The sequence below is a fragment of the Branchiostoma belcheri genome, unplaced genomic scaffold (genome assembly GCF_001625305.1).
Source record: "Branchiostoma belcheri isolate BF01 breed outbred unplaced genomic scaffold, Haploidv18h27 scaffold44, whole genome shotgun sequence".
NCBI classification, from domain to species: Eukaryota; Metazoa; Chordata; class Leptocardii; order Amphioxiformes; family Branchiostomatidae; genus Branchiostoma; species Branchiostoma belcheri.
The window spans coordinates 782,970-800,385 of record NW_017804065.1 but is presented as its reverse complement, the minus strand read 5'-3'; the positions used below and the strand labels follow the sequence as shown (position 1 = coordinate 800,385).

The 17,416-nt window shown below is 44.9% G+C and overlaps 2 protein-coding genes across 10 annotated transcripts in view; one reads left to right on the top strand and one right to left on the bottom strand.

Annotated features, from left to right (window-relative positions):
* Positions 1–62: 62 nt before the first annotated feature.
* Positions 63–15,921, bottom strand: LOC109478485. 6 transcript variants are annotated; one of them, XM_019780044.1, is made up of 18 exons: positions 15,831–15,921; positions 15,402–15,487; positions 14,489–14,770; positions 13,711–14,085; positions 12,652–12,931; positions 11,022–12,186; positions 9,183–10,671; positions 8,168–9,000; positions 7,175–7,299; positions 5,383–6,875; positions 4,423–4,872; positions 3,667–4,185; positions 2,484–3,099; positions 2,089–2,264; positions 1,606–1,780; positions 1,147–1,210; positions 874–973; positions 63–692 (listed from the first exon to the last, which is right to left on the bottom strand). In XM_019780044.1, exons 2-18 carry the CDS (start codon positions 15,480–15,482, stop codon positions 648–650), a joined length of 8,268 nt encoding a protein of 2,755 aa, XP_019635603.1. In that variant the 5' UTR covers positions 15,483–15,487; positions 15,831–15,921; the 3' UTR covers positions 63–647. The 6 variants fall into 6 exon arrangements, with proteins under 6 accessions (XP_019635603.1, XP_019635604.1, XP_019635605.1 ...); XM_019780045.1 differs by having other exon boundaries at positions 15,805–15,914; XM_019780046.1 differs by having other exon boundaries at positions 15,402–15,482; positions 15,831–15,900.
* LOC109478487 (DNA helicase MCM9-like) overlaps positions 13,359–17,416 on the top strand; it is a 15,085-nt gene continuing 11,027 nt past the window's right edge. The window contains exon 1 of one of the 4 annotated variants that reach the window (XM_019780055.1): positions 13,359–13,368. Coding sequence is in view for 1 of the 4 variants with exons in the window: in XM_019780052.1 (XP_019635611.1) it covers positions 16,241–16,243 (3 nt within the window). In the remaining 3 variants the exon portion in view is untranslated. The other 3 variants (XM_019780054.1, XM_019780053.1, XM_019780052.1) reach the window with 3 other exon arrangements.

Below are 17,416 nucleotides of genomic sequence, written 5' to 3'. Positions count from 1 at the left end.
ATTTGTTGTTCAAAGTCTTGGACACACGAAAAGTTTCATGAATTCAATATCTTTATTTAGAACACAGTTAAACTTGATAGTTATTTTCCTGTACATATAAGAAAACTGTTGCAAAATCAGTTTGGCATGGAAGACGTCCACAGAATTTTGACACCATTCTATTGAAAAATATACCTTTCTTCAAAATGTCACAACATTGTTTGAATTGACAGCTTGTTTTGCTGTAGAATATTTTGTCTATAAAAACAAACAAAAAGACTTTTTAACAGAATTTCATAGGTGATATAAATGACTGAAATGCATACTTCTCAAACTGGGTTTATGTACAAAAATGTAGTTGGCACATTACAAATGTTTACAGATTATCTTCTATAAACAACTCTTTTTTACTCCTGAAAATTATGAATTTTCCTAAGGAAGAAAAAGACTTAGGTACATTTTGCTACATGTTATGTATACACTATCAGGCAATACCAATTGAATCCAAACAATCATCTGCACATAGCACTCGAAATACACACACAAAAATTTACAAATATTCTTGATTGCACAGTTTAAGATGAATGAAATTAAAGGTTATAAAAACACCACACTTTGAATGTAATTGTAGCTTTTAAATGTTGGAGACCAAAGCTTTCCATAAAGCTTTAGTAAATGATGTCATTCTTTCTTCTCAGACTGTCCAGCACTTTCTGTGAATAGAAAATGAAACAGCAACATTTATGAGCAAATACAGCATTTTTAATTCCATCTCAATCCCCAGGCAAAAAATGATGTTCTAAATCAACCTTTTGCAGAAATGGACCATCACAAAATTACTTCTGCCCATACACATAACCCTCAACCCCCTCCATACAACAATGGACTACTCACCTTCTTGAATAACTGTGCCTTGATCCTGTTGGACTTGTACGAGGCCTGTCTTCTCTCCTGAGCTTTCTTCCTCTGCACCTCAGGCAGCTTTTCATACATCCTGGGGATGACAAGATATATTTATCATTTTGCCTGCTTGATCCTTAAATGGTCCACAAAAATCTGCAAATCAAGACATGAAACTGCCTGAGACAAACATTTTACATTGTCTACAGGTAGTTAACAGCTTTAAAGTTTATGAAAGTGTCCAATGAAAAAAACAGTAACACCAACCTTTTACTCCTGGCTGCCATCTCCTTCTTGGTAATGATCCTTTTCTTAGGCCTGTGCAGATTTTCTGAAGATTCAACAACATTCATCAGGTGAATCTGTATGTATTATCACAATAGAGCAATATACCAGATTGTAAAATGTTGAGTGGCCCATCCACTAACTTAGTAATTATGTAAATACATGTACATGTAATAAGTTTCAATCATAATATCATATGGCTTTCAATTTGGTTTGAGAGAAAAGCTACTTCTGTACACACAACTCATGGTACAACAATTATACAACTGCACAATAGACACAACAATAAGGAGACCACCACTATCACGCAACCTACTACGAGGAGTTACCAATCCCAGACCGCATGTTCATTGTTGTCTCCTAGCATAGTCACCTATACCTCCTACCAGTGTTCGAAGTAGTCTTTGGACTTGCATTGCTTGTACAGTATTAAGAACTGACCAGACTGAGGGGCGGGTTCGGTTGCCTGGCGACGCCTCCTCTCCTCCCCAAACAGCCTAATCCTCTCCAGCTCAAACTCCTCCTCGTGACGGCGCTCCTCCGCTGCCAGCTCCATCCGACGCACGCGCTCACGTGACTTGGAGATGAAGGCCGGGTTACGCATCTTCAGAGCCTCCTACAGAAGGGTGGTTCCAACGAAGACATTGTTATATAATATATATAAGTAACATACTAAATTCACTTGTCTTGACCTTTATACACAGTTGTCTATGTTCCTCTTTGTCATTGTACCTACAATCTCTAGTCTCGTAAATACAAACACATGAGCAACTGGTAATAATCCTGTTGTTGTGGCTCAGCAGTAGAAAAGAACAACAAGTGTCTTTGTCTTTAGTAAATGTTGTCATTAATGACATCTTGCATCCATGCTGCAAGTCTCATTCCAGAGCTGAAAGTTGGAAATTAGAAGAACTATGTACAAACCTGCAGTGTAAGCCTCTCCAGTGGCCTGGGTGGTTGGTTGGGAGCCCTCCTGTGAGGACTGGTGTCGTCCATCCACCTGACGATCTGGTCCTGTCTGTCCTGCGGGTACTGCTGACGCTCCTGGAACGGTCTCCTCCACGGCAGGTCCTGGGCAACCGGCACGTACCACGCCAGGCCTGGACATCAGGACAAAAACGCCTAAACATAAACAAGCAATGTAATAGGCCAGAACATGAAAATCACATGAAATATATGTATATGAAATGCATACAACTTACAAAGTATAAATCTGTGGCTAAATCATGGTTTTCTTTCCAATGTCAAGAGAAAGTGTGAACAGTACTAGTCAAGATCACAGCCAAGCACCAGAGATACATGGTGTAAAAAATGCTTACCTGGTCGAGCATTTACTGAGTGTTCCTCCCCCTTTTCTGTAGACTTTGGCTTGGTCTCCCTGGCTTCTTTCCGCTTCTTGACAGACTCAAACAAGACTGGGTACTGTGGGGCCTCCTGAGGCTGATGGTCCTTACCCTTCTGCTCAGGAGTGGTTACTGGAACGGACACCACGAGTTTATCGTCATGACTGCCTGACCTTGCTCTTCTCCTCTCTGGCAGATTGTCCTCCGTAGGGCTGCCAAGAGAACCACCACTGGATTTCCTTTGTCTCCAGGGCTTATCCTCAACCATAGGCTGGAACCAGGCCATTCCCCCTGGGCTACTGATAGCAGAAACATTCCCTTCATCAGCTGGCCTTCCTCTGTCTGCTGCTCCAGACTTGTGCATGGGGGTGGACTCGTAGTAGATGGTTTTGTCTGGTTTCTGCTTCCTTCTCTCCTTTGGCCTCTTTGTCGATGTATCGCTGCCCGAGTCCAGAGAAGGTGTGGTCTGTGTTCCTCTGCTCCTCTCCCGAGGAGTGCTGACGGAACTGTCGACACTTGAGTTCAGCGAGGGCGTGGTCTGTATCCCTATGGTAACCTTGTTGCCATGGGGAGCAGGAGTGGAGGCAGTGACCTATGTGGGTAGATTAATGCAGGATTAAGTAAGGACTCCAGGTTGAGTAGTGAACATATCAGGTGTTTTTACTGATGGAGATCCAAAAACACCATTTGATTGATTGAAAATAAACAAACCTGGAGTCAGCAGCCAACAGAAGACTACATCATCATCATCATCAATCATCCTCCGAGGAGGTGGAGCATACAAAGTTAGATCTCCAGAACTTTCTGTCCTTCATCGCAGAGATAAGTTCCAGGCCCTGCAAGCCTGTTTCAGTTTCTATAAGTTTCTTAAGTGTTACGTTTGGCCGTCCAACTCTTCTCTTTGTATCAGGGTTCCAGAGAAGAAGCCTACTGGCTGGTTCTTCACTACGTACAACATGACCGGCCAAGCTTAGTCTTCAACATTTTGAGAAGACTACAATTACGGCTTGTAACTTTATTTAAGGTATATTGATGTTGAATTCTACTAAATTGTATTTTGTTCACATGTACATTGTATTACTGTAGTATCAAAAATGGAGTTCGGAAAGACTAGTAAATGCATGGCATTATTACTAATAGAGATTCGAAATGAACAAACCGGTGAAGGGAACACAGCTCCGAAGTCATTCTTCTTCTCCTTCTTGGGATGCCTCCGCTCCTGTTTTCCTGCTTTCTGTTTCCTCTGAGGAGGTTGGGTTGGTTTCTTGAAGGTGTCCTCTTCTCTTGTTTCCTTCCTTGTTGGCTCCTTATGTCTGGCCTCCTGGTATCTCTTGATCCGTTCTTGCCTCTCTTCCCTTCCCTCTTTCTTGGCTTTACACTGACATGGCACACTGCTGTCAGTGTCATTGGGGCTGGACTCTGTTTCCTGTGGGTATAAACTTAAAGTCTTCCTGGTTTGCTTCTTCACGTCTCCAGCATCTGAGCTTGCCGTACTCAAAGGAGAGGTGTCATCGGTCAAGTCTCTATCTGTCTCAGGCACAGGACTTAAGGTCAGTGTGGACGCTCCACTACTCAGATATGATAACCCGCTCTTTTCTCTCTTCTTGCCGTGCCGATCCTTCTGCTTCTGGATCTTCTTGGCCAAGTCCCGCAGCTTTGGGTTGCTCTGTCCAAACACCTGGAACACCACAAGAAGACTGTTATCATGTTTTTCAATTATTGTAATACTGCAATGTAATAACAGAATGCTGGACTCTATTACTCTGTGGATCACCTTCAGCTTTTGTACTTACAAAATTGTAACATTTTCAATACTGTAATACACTTTAAATGAATTATATACATTTTGAGGAGGTGGCTTTCCATTAACATTCTTCTTTCTGCCCAATCTTCAATAAACAAATAAAAAAAACACCTGGTAGAAGCGTGCAGAGTCAATGCTGGACACACTGGAGCTGTCTGAAGCAAGAGAGTTGACATCTGAGCTGGCAGGGCTGTGCAAGTCTCCAAAGATCTTAGTCAGCCTCTGTGTGTTGATGCTGTCCAGAAGAGATGCTGCAGAAGGATCTTCTCTGGGAGATTTGGTACCTTCTCTTGGAGGGGCCTCAGCTTTGGATTTTCTTGAAGGCTTCTTCTCAGCAGGTCTGTTTTTGCGTTGATTTTCTTGGGGCTTCTCGAGCCTTTCTTCAGTCAATGTCTCTTCACCTTCAGTTAGAGTACTAGAGGCAGAGCCTGGGGGTTCGGGGTACTTCTCCCGATGTCCTTGCTTTCTTTCAGATTTCTGGGCTTTCTTTGCCACTGCTGGCATTGTGTCTGGAGTGGGTGTGTCAAGGTCCTCTGTCTGCTCCAGATCCTTCATCTTAACCTTTAATGTTGAAAAACACATGGAGGACTGGATTAAAGCTAAGAAAGATGGATACAAACAAACCTTATGCAGCTCTGGCAGTAGATACAATAAGTAGAATGTCCTGATAAGCATTGAGCTCTGACCTATAAGAGACAAACTTGACTTGTTTTTCGTAGTTGTAATTAGTACACTGTTATTGTAATTAGTACGCTGTGTAGTTGCAATATGTGTGTATTGTAATCATGCACAAATATATGTACATGCTGCATTTTTCTGGATGGAATCCAGCTGGAAGAGTAGACTACAATGTAGATTTATTCTAATCAAATGGAAATCTAATAAAACATCAAACATCTTAACCTTGCTATGTTGCTCTACATTGTATTGCTTATTTTATATGTTGTGCAAGACTATTTTTGTAATGTGTCATTTGGTCTATTATTCGTAACATGTGATGCACAACACCAGACTATGCTCCATTTGTAAATTGCATTTGTGACATTTCAATGGATTGAAATGAAATCACACCTTGATGGCATCACGTAGTTCACATGACGTCTCTCCTTCCTCCTGAGGTGGCTCAGCCGTTCTCCCCTGTTGCTGTGCCTTGCGCTGGACGTGGTCCTTGTACATCTGCTGCAGGCTGAACTTCAGCGGGTCCCTCATCATGCTGGCCAGCTCTTCCAGCTGTGCAGGCTCCAGCTTCTCCTCCTCCTCCATCTTACTCACAACCTCCTCCTGGAAGTTGTTCCAGAGCTCGTCCAGGTTGGGCCTCCCCTCTAACCTCCCTTCAACCCTCTCCTCCAGTTCCAGCACCTCTCGGAGGACGTCCTGATTCCTTCGGAGAGTCGAGATGTCGTAGTCCCTACGAGGACTATCCCTGGCTCTTCTTGTGTCGTATTCATGTCTGTAAGTGTCTCTGTAGGGTCTAGTCTCTCTATACCTTCCGGGGCTTGCAGCCTGGTATCTCCCAGGACTGACTCTTGCACCCCTATCTCTGTCAGGACTGACATAATCTCTGATCGGAGAACGATCCGCCCTTGTCCTTCCTACAGCTCCATGTCGATCATAACCTGCTGCACCTGGAGGCCTCACATCAGTTGGTCTTTCTCGTATGTAATCCCTCGTTCTATCTCTACCGTATCCACCATCCCTGTCCCCTCTATACCTGGATGGAGATGTCTCTGTTGCTCTCCTGTAGCCCAAGTCTTGTCTGGCTGCTGGTCTGTGGTAGGCTTCAGCTGGTGGGGAGCGACGTCGGTCTTTGAGTCCCCGGTCCCTGAGCAGATGGTCGTCCAACTCTGCCCTAGTTAAGCCCCTCCCTTTCAGAGGTGACTGTGGTTCTGGCTGCAGTGCTTTAAAGTCTTCCTCCCTGTCTTCTGGTGGAGACCTACTCTGCAGACTGGCTGGGTACTCTATAAAGGAAGCAGCTGGCTTGGTCCTGATGAGGTCACCTGCATCTGTAGATCTGGGACGTTGTCTCTCTCTTGTACCTTCCCCAGACATGATTTCCCTGGCTCGAGCTGGGTGGTCTACAGGCCTGTCTTGAGCCCTGTCCCTATGATCACTCAGGCGGTCTCTACCATCTCTGTGTACTTCTCTGTGACCTGCAGCTGCTGGTTTATCCCTTGTTAAATCACTCCTTCTCCCTTCACCAGGACTTTTTTCCTTTCTCTCAACCACTCTGAACCTCTCCTCTCTAGACCTATCTGTGGCCGATGGAGTCCCATCCTCCCCACCCAGGCTTCTTCTCTCCCGTTCTATGATTGCCCTGACTCTCTCCTCATTGATTCCATCAGACTCTCCCCCAGGCTTCACCCTGGGTTCTTTCTGCAGCTCCCTGGCTCCCGTCCTGGCTGACTTGTCTTGAGGGGAGCCCTCCTGGGACTTGGAGAGTTTTGACAGGTACTTGGGTGACTTGCGTGTGCCATAGATGCCCACTGAGTGGATGGCTTCAAAGGTGTCTTTCCGGGTTCCCAGGTAGCTGGCTGGGAAGGAGGGTGACTCTGCATCATCAGACCCTGTAAGCAAATTTGTTAGTAAGTTAAGTTCCATGACTTTAAAACCAGAAAACTTGTATGTATCGGGCCATTAGTGGCAATTGCATGTTAGAAATATGCATCATTATTGTGTAACACCTGCATGAATGTGTTTGTCTACTGTTATCTCTTTGCAAGGGTTTTTGGCCAACTACTTCTGAATATCACAGCTACACATGTATTATATGCATGCCCTTCCATAGAGTGGACATACATTTACATACTGCACACATTACTGATGTATTTGTACATGTCATAGTAAAAGCTGTTTTCCCACTGACCCAGATGGGTGCTCTCCAGAGTGGTCTGTGAGACCGGTGTGTCCGGTTCCTTGTCCTCCGCCAGAGGGACGTAGAAAACATCAGGACTGCCCACTGGACGGTACAGCTGCAGCCGCGGGCCTGGCCTGAGACAACAGGTGTCAGGGTGATTAATTAGTCACATACGTAATACAAAATCAAGCAACTGACAACTAGTCATGGACAAATTCTCTGATGAAGAGACTGAGTCTGAAGACAGTGTAACCTATACCAGTACTATCTAAATTGAGGTTACGCTTGTCTTCAAAATCATTTCCACTCCCTGATGAAAGAGAGTGGACGCTATCTAAAATGTCTGACTCTTCAGAGAATTTATCCACATAATGTTCTACCTGGATGTTCCACCTTCATCAATGCAGTGATATGATTCATACCTGATTAACTCAGTCATTTCTGTGAAATGATTAAGCTGAGTTGTGAAGGTAGGATGTCACAGCTACCAAAGTTGTCAGATTCAAACCAAATCCTCTATTAACGGAAGAAACCCGGGTAAACACTGATGCTAATAAGGGAAGGAAAATGCCTATCCAGAGGGATGTTAAATATTTTGACAGTACAGTGCAGACCTTGGGTCAATCTTACTGGCCCTCTCTGTCCCTCATGTCAGGAGGGAGTATATAAGATGTATCTGTGGTATTGACAGGGTAAATATTTGACATCTGCTCTTTAGATTGAGGGAAGAAAGTCTAATTTGTTCTTCCGGACCTCTTGCTTATTAGCATAGAAAATGAAGAAGGCATGTTTAGACCTATAAGAGCAATAAGAGATATGAGCAACCAAAAGTTCTGTTTGACGTGTACTTCAGTTCAAGTAAGGACTTAGACTGGAGTGGAATGTTTGCCATAAAAACATACACTACAGCATCATGTATATATGATTTTTTTACAAACAAAATACCACTATACAAGTTGACAAAAACTACAGAAACTCAATAAATACTTGAAATACATGTACCTTCCTCCCCTGACTCCTTCCCTTGGTCCCCCAGTAAGGCTTCCTCTAATGCCCCCTGTCTGCACGTCTGGGTACTGCAGGGTTTGGTCTTCACGAGGCTCAGCAGTGGCAGCTACCTTTTCCTTCTTCTCTTGTGGCACATGCATTTGTGCTTCTCTCAAGCCCATGGACTTATCATCATGATGATAACCCTGCCTGCTAGGTTCTCTGGATCTTTGCGGGGTGGCCCAAAAGTCTGCATTTCTCTCATCCTCCTCTCCATATTTGGTGTCAAAACTTTGTCGGCTGCTCCTTGCATCATGTCTTTGATGGTTATAATACATTTCATCCCTGTCAGTTGAATGCGTGGAGTGGTGGGATGCCCTTGATGGACGACCTTCACTTGCCCTCTGGCTGACTCCTGACCTGTCACCTCTGACCACTCCTGTCCCGACCTCGGTTGGGTCCCATGTTTCTTGTGACACTTGCGGCGTCATGCCCAGCAGGTTCACGCTGTGGTCAAACTTGTTCTCGGCAACTTTCGTCAGCTGGTTTGAGATGAGATTCCTGGCAAAGTCGAAGGCGGTGAAGGGCAGTCCAATTGGAGCGAAGGTCGCCGACTCCACACTCAGTCTGCTGGACACTGACGACCGGGATGACCTCATGCCCTCGCTTGTCCGTCGAGAGCGCTGGATGTCGTAGATGCGTGTTGGCGTGCCTGACAGGGCCTGTTCTGTCCGCTCTGCCTCCTCCAGCAGGGCTTCGGTGATGGCGGTCTGCTCCACAAGCTCTGCTTCCTTCAGGATGGCGTCAACCCTCCTCTCGGGGGACTCCCTCGCAAGCAGGTGCCTCACCTGGAAGGAATGAATTTACGATTTATTATTTGACATGGTTTTGTACGACATTTATAATTTACGTGAATCTTCTTGCATCATTGATTTCATTTGATGTTTTCCACACAGAGCATACTGAAAAAGACAGTTATAGGAAGTATGTTTCCCTGGTTAAAAAAAAAACAACAAAAAATTCAACAGACCTTATAGGCGAGTGAGTCCAGGGAGTCTGTGGTCCTGGCTGTGTCCAGCTGTGACACGGTGGACGTCTGACTCGGCGCTCGTCTGGGAGACACAATCTGGCTCATCACAGAACCCCGACTGGTCCGGCTCCGAGGAGAAAGTGGTTCCTCAGCAGCCTTCCTGTTAGACTCCCTTCTCACACTCTCTTCAGACAGTGTAGGAACAGGATTCCCTTCAGTACTCTGGGGTGGTTCTGTCCTCTCTTCCCCACCACTGATGGCAGACACCCTGATAGATGACTTGCTGTCGTGAGGGTACTGGTATCTTTCCTCTTCATCTCTGTCTGCCCCAGACAACCTGGCCCTGCTCTCTAATGAGCTCCTGCTAGTGTGTTGTGGTCTATCCAAACCATACAATGGGGATCTGTCTTCTTCTGACATCCTTTGTTGTGTTTTGTCCACTCCGGCCATGTAACTTTCTCCTACTGTCTTTTCAGCGTGTTGAGGTCTATCCAACCCATACAATGTGGACCTGTCCTCCACCAAGGTCTGTCCTGTATGTTGTGCTTTTTCCATTCCCGACAGCCTGGACATGTTTTCTAGTGAAGTCCGACTTGCGTGTTGTGATGGTTTATCCAATCCCGATGACATTCTCGACCTGGTTTCTATAGACCTTCTATCAGCATACTGGCTGGAAGCAGAATGTCTGGCTGTCGGCACACCATCACTTTCAAGGGACCCTCTTTCAGCCATCTCCTTGTCATACTGCTCCAACAGCTGTCTGGTTTTCTCATGAAGTTCTGCCACAGAGGGACCTCGGGGGGTTTCTCCCTCGTCATCTCTTCCCAGGCCCAGCCTGGTCTGTAGGTCCACCTTGTAGCTGGGGTCAGCCAGGAGGGGGGAGGTCGGTCCGTCCGTGTTACTGTACCGATCCAAGTATGAAGGGGAAGTGAGAATATCGTACACTTGCTGGGCGAGGGAATCTCGGCTGCTAGCAGGGCTCAGCGTGCGACCTGTCAGTCCGCCATTTTGTGTGCGTGCAGTGTTGTTGGTACGTGCCGTCTGCACAGCACTCTCTCCTTCCAGAACATCGTTTTCTAGCTGTAGTTTAAACTCCTGTCTGTTCACTTCCTCATATTGTGCTGTAGTGTGTTCAGCTGGACCAGTAGTGTTGGGGCTGTGCACTGAGCCAATAGGGAGGGACACACTCTGAGACAAGGTGTCCACCGTGTAGTGTGTGTGACCACTCGCACGAGACAACTCCTGCTGATCCAGCTCAAAACTTGGGGCAGTGAACGTGCCAGCTCCTCCCTCGTGTGAGGTGGTGTCTCCTGGCAGAGCTGTGCTGACAAACTGATATGGCTGTGTATAAGAACTAGCAGGTAAATCACTTGTTCTGCTTGTAGGCTGTTGACTAACTCCTGGATCTTTGCCTTCCTGCTGTACATCTGCAGAAGAAGTGAAGTCAGCAGCTCTGCTGAGTCTTGCCTGGCTCCTCACCTCGTCATACCTAAATGAATGCATGAATGAATTAGTTAATTAATTAATCGATAATATGACAAAGCTTGACATAGGAAAAGACTTGATTTACATTAAAACATTTGTGTGTGATAATAGAGTGCCAGAGACCGATTTACATTTCATAAACATTTCTGTCAAAATACGTGAACATGATAAAGCATTGACATCATATGTAATTGGTAAACATTATATTATAAAGGTACAAAGAGTAAAACTCTCCAGTAAACTCACTGTAAAGCACCAAATATTTGGAGACAGAAAGATAAGGAATGATACAAGTATTTGCAATCGAGTAAGAATGACTGCTAAAAGAAATCAGGTAGAAGTTGCATGTCGCACCTCTCCCTCCTGCTTCTCCTGCCACCTCGGGGCGACACGTGCAGCTCCGAGTCACTGGCACTTCTCTGGGAACTCGTCAACCCAACAGGCCTGGACGGAGAGCCGTTTGCAGAACTTGGCCTCTCTGGGTCGATCCAGAACTCCTCGTAGCTGGACCTCTTCAGGGTGTGTTCTCTGCCTGCTAATGATGTGACGTGTAGGGGTGATGTTTCTCCTGGTGAAACACCCACACCTAGTGTTTGACTATCAGTCACCGGCCTCTGGGCATGGGATGTATACCCTTGTGTAGAACTGGTCCTTTGGATTTCTCGGGGAACTCCCTGACTGCTTAGCTCACTTCTTGCAGACAGCTGGTGATCACTTGTGCCAGGGGAGTCGCCACCTAACAGATACCTCACCCGGTCTGCTATTGAATCCTCGCTGTCGATGCTCTCCAGATTCATGCCTCTGATGTAGCTACTTCGAGAAGTACGAGCTGATTCAGGTTGTACGTACTGGCTTGGTGTGGTGCTGGCTAATTCTTCCTCGTTCCTGGGTTTCTTAACATCAGGGGGAGAGTCTCTGGGTGACAGCTCTCTGTCAGACAGTCTCTTTCCAACATAATCTGTCTTCCCCTCCAGCTGTTTTACTAAGGTTTCCTGACTGTGAGGACCTGCCTCCAGCTCCACAAGTCCCAGGGGAGGGAACCTCTGCACATCCTCAGACAGGTACTTTCTCTGGGGCTCCTGTGAGGGATTTAAAGAATCCTGACTTATCTGGCTGTGCCTGCTTTCCTGGGAGGGTGGTGGAAATGCACCCCATGCTTGCCTTTTGAAGGCCATGTCATCAGGCTTTGGCACTGTAGTCCCTGCAGACATGTCCATTGTTCTCTCCTGTCCACTGTTCACCCTAGAGGGTTGTTCTTCTTCCTCTGCTTCCTTGACTTGAGGTGTGGGCAGTTTGATTTGTGTGAGCGGGTCTACGGGGAGAACCATGTAAGGGGTGGATTGGCTCAGCGGCTTCCTGCCGGCAATAGAGTCGTGAATGTTCACCATATTGTTACTCTGACTCGAAGACACCACATCATCAACATCAGCATCAAAGTCTCGCTCTGACTTCTCTCTGGTACCTGTACTTGTGACTCCATCATCACTCCTGCCAGCAGCAGACTGACGTGCACCCAAACCTGAACATGTGAAACAAGATCAAGAACTGAACATGACTGTGTAAAATTGCCACTTACTATACTATCTTGACTTTTGATTGTGCAACACAACAATTGTTACAAAGTAAATGGATTAGTACTAGAGTATGTGTCTTAGGTTATATTTACTGTATTTACAGCTTTCTAACAGTAATGATGACAGCACAGACTTTGAGAAGAGACCAGCAGCCCAATTTCAGTATTTCATTAACCAAACAAACTAACTCAAACCTGATAGCCTGGAGCCAGCCTGAGTGGTGCCCATACCTGATAGCCTGGAACCAGCCTGAGTGGTGCCCATACCTGATAGCCTGGAGTCAGCCTGAGTGGTGCCCATACCTGATAGCCTGGAGCCAGCCTGAGTGGTGCCCATACCTGATAGCCTGGAGCCAGCCTGAGTGGTGCCCATACCTGATAGCCTGGAGCCAGCCTGAGTGGTGCCCATACCTGATAGCCTGGAACCAGCCTGAGTGGAGTCTCCTAACAGGTCCTTCACCCTCTGTGCGAGAGAGTCCTGGCTCTCCATGCTGTCCAGGTTCATCTGTGATATCCCATGAATCCTGCTGCTGCTCTCCGTGGACAGCAGGGATATCCTGGACATCACTCCTGCCGGCTCCCTCTCCAGACTGCCTCTTCGGACACTTCCTTCTGATGTGGAGGACGTGGGAAAGGTTTCTTGTCCTGTCACACTTGGCCTGGGTCCCAGCATGTCCAGTATCCTGCTGACCTGTGACAGTAGTAGAAAAATGTCCAGACTATGGAAAAAATTCACACAAAATGACTAATAGTAAATACCGGTAAATTGGTGAACGTACCAAGTAGCTGCTCAGAAAACAACAAGAAATATGCTATGTTGGTGAAGGTTTGACAACCAGGTAAATAATACTCCTAGAATATCATAGATACTAATCGAAAAGTCTACTACTGGATGAATAACAAACATTACTTCCGGACGTTTCAAGTGACATCCACCACTCTTCTTCAGTGTGTAAGTGGAAAAACTGGTTGAACATGACAAAGACTAATATAGTCATTGATGTGATGTGTAAAGGAGATGTGGTTCAACCAGTTTTTCCAGTTACTCATGTGTTGACGACTAATAGTTCTGTTAGTTCATAAATGATGCTGAAGAAGAGTAGGAGATGTCACTCAAAATGTCCAGAAGTAATCTCCATAATTTATCCAGTAGTAGAGTTTGAATTTTCACACAAGAAATATGTGTCGTCATGCCTTCAACTAAAAAAGTACCAGAGTTATAAACCCAAAATTGATCATTGAGGTGTGCAAAATATTTTTCTAGAATTCTCATAGGGAGGAACCAAGTACACCAAGAACAGTAGGTGTATTCTCACTAGATACCTTTAATCTCTTAATGCATGCAGTTATGCTATGGAATGGTTAGGTGACCGTGTGGGTTGTGCAGTGTAAGACTAACATAACAAGCTGCTACCTTTGACACTGGTGTGTTATGCCAAAGGGCAGCTATACAATACAACAGACTCTGACCTGATCTACAGCTGCGTCAGCGCCCTCGTCATGTTCAGGCAGGGGGTACTCGGACAGGTCCGGCTGCTCGGCCAGCAGAGTTCTCTCCTCCATACCAGGGTGGGACAGAGTGGAATGACTGGACATTGTGTGCTGTGAGAGAGAAGAGTGACTGGACTTGCTGTGTGGAGGGAGAGAGATGCTGCTTGTCGTATGCTGTGACAGGGACCCTCCCTCCAGTTTGTCTTGATGATCACTTCCTTCCAAGCTTTTCATCCCTTCCCCGACGAGTGTATCCTCTGATGATCTTGTTTCCTCGTGGGGTAACTGTGAACTTGTGTAGGCACCAGCAGTAGGGCTCAATCCTGGCATCTCCATGCTGTCCTCAAACCCAACCTATAGAGATATTAGTACATGTAGTACAGCTGTGGTAAGAATGTGTGTATCAATTCTTCGGTGAACCTTTGAGTAAAGACATACAGTAGAACTATCAAGTAAAGTCTTGATATAATTCAAATCAGTACTGGTATTCTTATCATCATAAAAGCATATAGTCATATGTTAATTGTATATTTATTTATAACAAATAACTTCCCATTACATAGTCTGAACAGGTCTTGTCACTTGTAATACAAGTTGTATTATACATGTACCAGTATTTCTATTCAGTGGTACCATTGATATATATTTGTACATGTAAGCCATTTCACTTGAAGTTGAAATTAAAGCATCACAGGCCCGCACCACTGTATACTGAATTCTTTTAATTTTGCAAGAACTGATTATTAAAAAAACCTACCTGAGGAAGGGCGAAGCTGTCCCCTGATGGAGACTTGTGTGCCCCTCCAGCCCTGAGGATCCTGACGTGGGGTGGGGACTCCTCACTCGACACATCCCCCTGGGAGGGGGACTGCTCCAGGGGCAGCTGCTCCAGGGACGGGTAGTCTTCTAACTCAGAGAACTCGATGAGATCTGGGGGGGACTGGACTGTGAGAGGCTGGGTGATGTCCTTCGTGTGCACAGGAAGGGATCGTGTGGACACAGCCTGGGCTGCCAGGGGCTGGAAGTCGTGCATGTAGCTCTGAACATTAAAAAAAAATAGAAACACAAAATATTATCTCTGAGTCTCTATCTGGAATGAGAAGGGCTGACAGAGGAAATCAAGACACACATATAAGCAGCCTTCTCCTGATATATTGAGAGAATAGACTCATGCAAATCCCTTATTTAGAAACACTTTCAACACATGGATTGAATGACTCTGATTGAGTCACCAAGGGACAAAGAACGTGGCTATATACACTCCCGGAGTGTATATAAAATCTATTTGTCTTTTATATACACTCCCGGAGTGTATATAAAATCTATTTGTCTTTTATATACACTCCGGGAGTGTATATAAAATCTATTTGTCTTTTATATACACTCCGGGAGTGTATATAAAATCTATTTGTATTTTATATACACTCCCGGTGTGTATATAAGATCTATTTGTCTTTTATATACACACCGAGAGTGTATATAGCCACGGCGAGGGACAAAACCACAAGAGAAAAAAAAATGCACGAACTTGAACAAAGTGCCCAAGTTTTCAAAATCTATCCAGTTGCTTGAGTAACTGTTGTGTGTGTGTGTGTGTGTGTGTGTGTGTGTGTGTGTGTGTGTGTGTGTTTTGTGCAAGTCAATATTAAGTTGAATTCTCTTCAAGTTACCTCATCTTCTGAACCTCCCCCGTCATGTGATGACCCTCTGGACCCACCAGATCTGCCACTTTCATCAGACTCCATCATCATCTATTCTATGTGAGCAACAAAAAAAAATGGGGTAAAACAAAATTTTATAGATATATAATCAAGTGTACATTAGTGAGAAGAATCCATCATCACTCAGTATTTAGATAGAATGAGGATATATGGAATGATCGTGCACAGCATAAGTCACAAACAGTACAAGTTAACCCTTTGTTTACCTGCGCCCCCTCTCTTACGAACGCCCAACAACAACGCAACGCAAGACACGTATTCGGACGATTTTCCTGCAAGTTTGTCAAAAAAAGGCTGCTTCTATACTTTCAGAGGTGGTGGCTGGAATCTTATCTTTACATTATGTACCTACCTATTTTTCACAAATGTATGACTCACCGAGAACGTCAATGTTTACGATTTCTCACTTTCAAAATTCGAAATTCCGCCGCCATATTGGTCCGTAACTGTTTTCTCGCTTATGACGTCAAAATAACGCGAGATTTTGATTAGCTGCACCATTTGGAATAGGGGTTGGTGATATTTATTAAAACGAAGGATGATTTTGACAGCAAAAAACACATTTGTGATGTCTCTAATCTTATTTCTATAAGTTACATACTATTGCTATGCCCTGATGGGCAAAATATAGCATTTTAATGAAATTTGGACCCCAAAAATCAATATGGTACCGTCTTAGGTTGACGTCATTGGCGCGGGAAACAGAAACAAGAAAGCAGGACAGAAGGTATTTCAGTACGGCACGGGTCCACGATCCTACATCTAAAATTGAATATCAATATGTTTATATGGTACAGTGTAATTGATGATTAGTCCTTGATTGAACCGTTCAGTTAGGCGCTCTTTGGCTGTGTTTGAGTGTTTAATACTCGCTCCTGTGTGTGTAACGTTAGAGTTGGGAAGTTCTGGGGAGGGGGAGGAGCGAAGTACAGTATGATAAACCTTAGTGTAGCTATCAGTGTGGTGGCGACTATTGAAACGGCATCGGGCATATGTGCACATATTGCCTGCTGTCTTATATATGGATGGCATTGTACGAGACAGCCGTCAATATGCCCGATTCAAGAGTCGCCACGGCTTATACAAACTGTACATTTACCAAGCAAAGTATGAGCTAACGTTAACGGGGGGTGCCCTAATTCCGACCCATCCCTAATACCGAACTAGTTTGAAAAATCCTTGTTGCGGCGTTATGCATGGGAGCACGTGCCTAAAAATAACCACAAGAATGGACAAAGTTTTTGTGTTGATATCGGTAATCTCACAAAGTTTGTTGTAGTTCGTACACTCCGACAACAGACGAGTGAAAAATCTGTGTGAATTCGACGCTTGTTCGGGGGTTGACGAGCGTGTCAAAAATGCAGGTTTTGCTTTTCAAACAGCCACTTTGGAGCAAGTCGCGTAATCGTAAAAAGAGGACTTGTTTGGGACAGAAAAACAGTTGTAGATTGTTTTAGTCATAATTTGTGTATTATAATTTCTAAACTCTCTTCTCAGATCGACCTGTGTTAAACACTAGGTCGGAATTAGGGCACCCCTATTGCGATAGAACGTTCCACCGGCAAAATGACCGAAAACCTGCCGTGCGTTTCGCGAACCATTACGCTTGGGTGCAAGCCGCTACACTGAAGTGAAATACACAGCTGTACAGCTTTAATCGTTGTAATCTTTATCTGTCAATATTATGTCTCATGTTGCGCGGGTTTTTGGTCAGATAGACTATTACCAAAGGTCTGTGCGTTTGCATGGAACATAGGTCGGAATTAGGGCACCCCCGTTACTGTCTTCGAATCTGTATTAAGTGAATTGTTAAACCAAGGGGGTTCAAAATCCTTTTAACTCCATGGTTAAACACACAGGTGATTATCTTCATAACATTAACATTAAGATTCAGTCAAACCTGTACAAGTGACAACCTCTATAGTATATGGTTAAATGACCACCTGGCCATTTGGACCACTTTT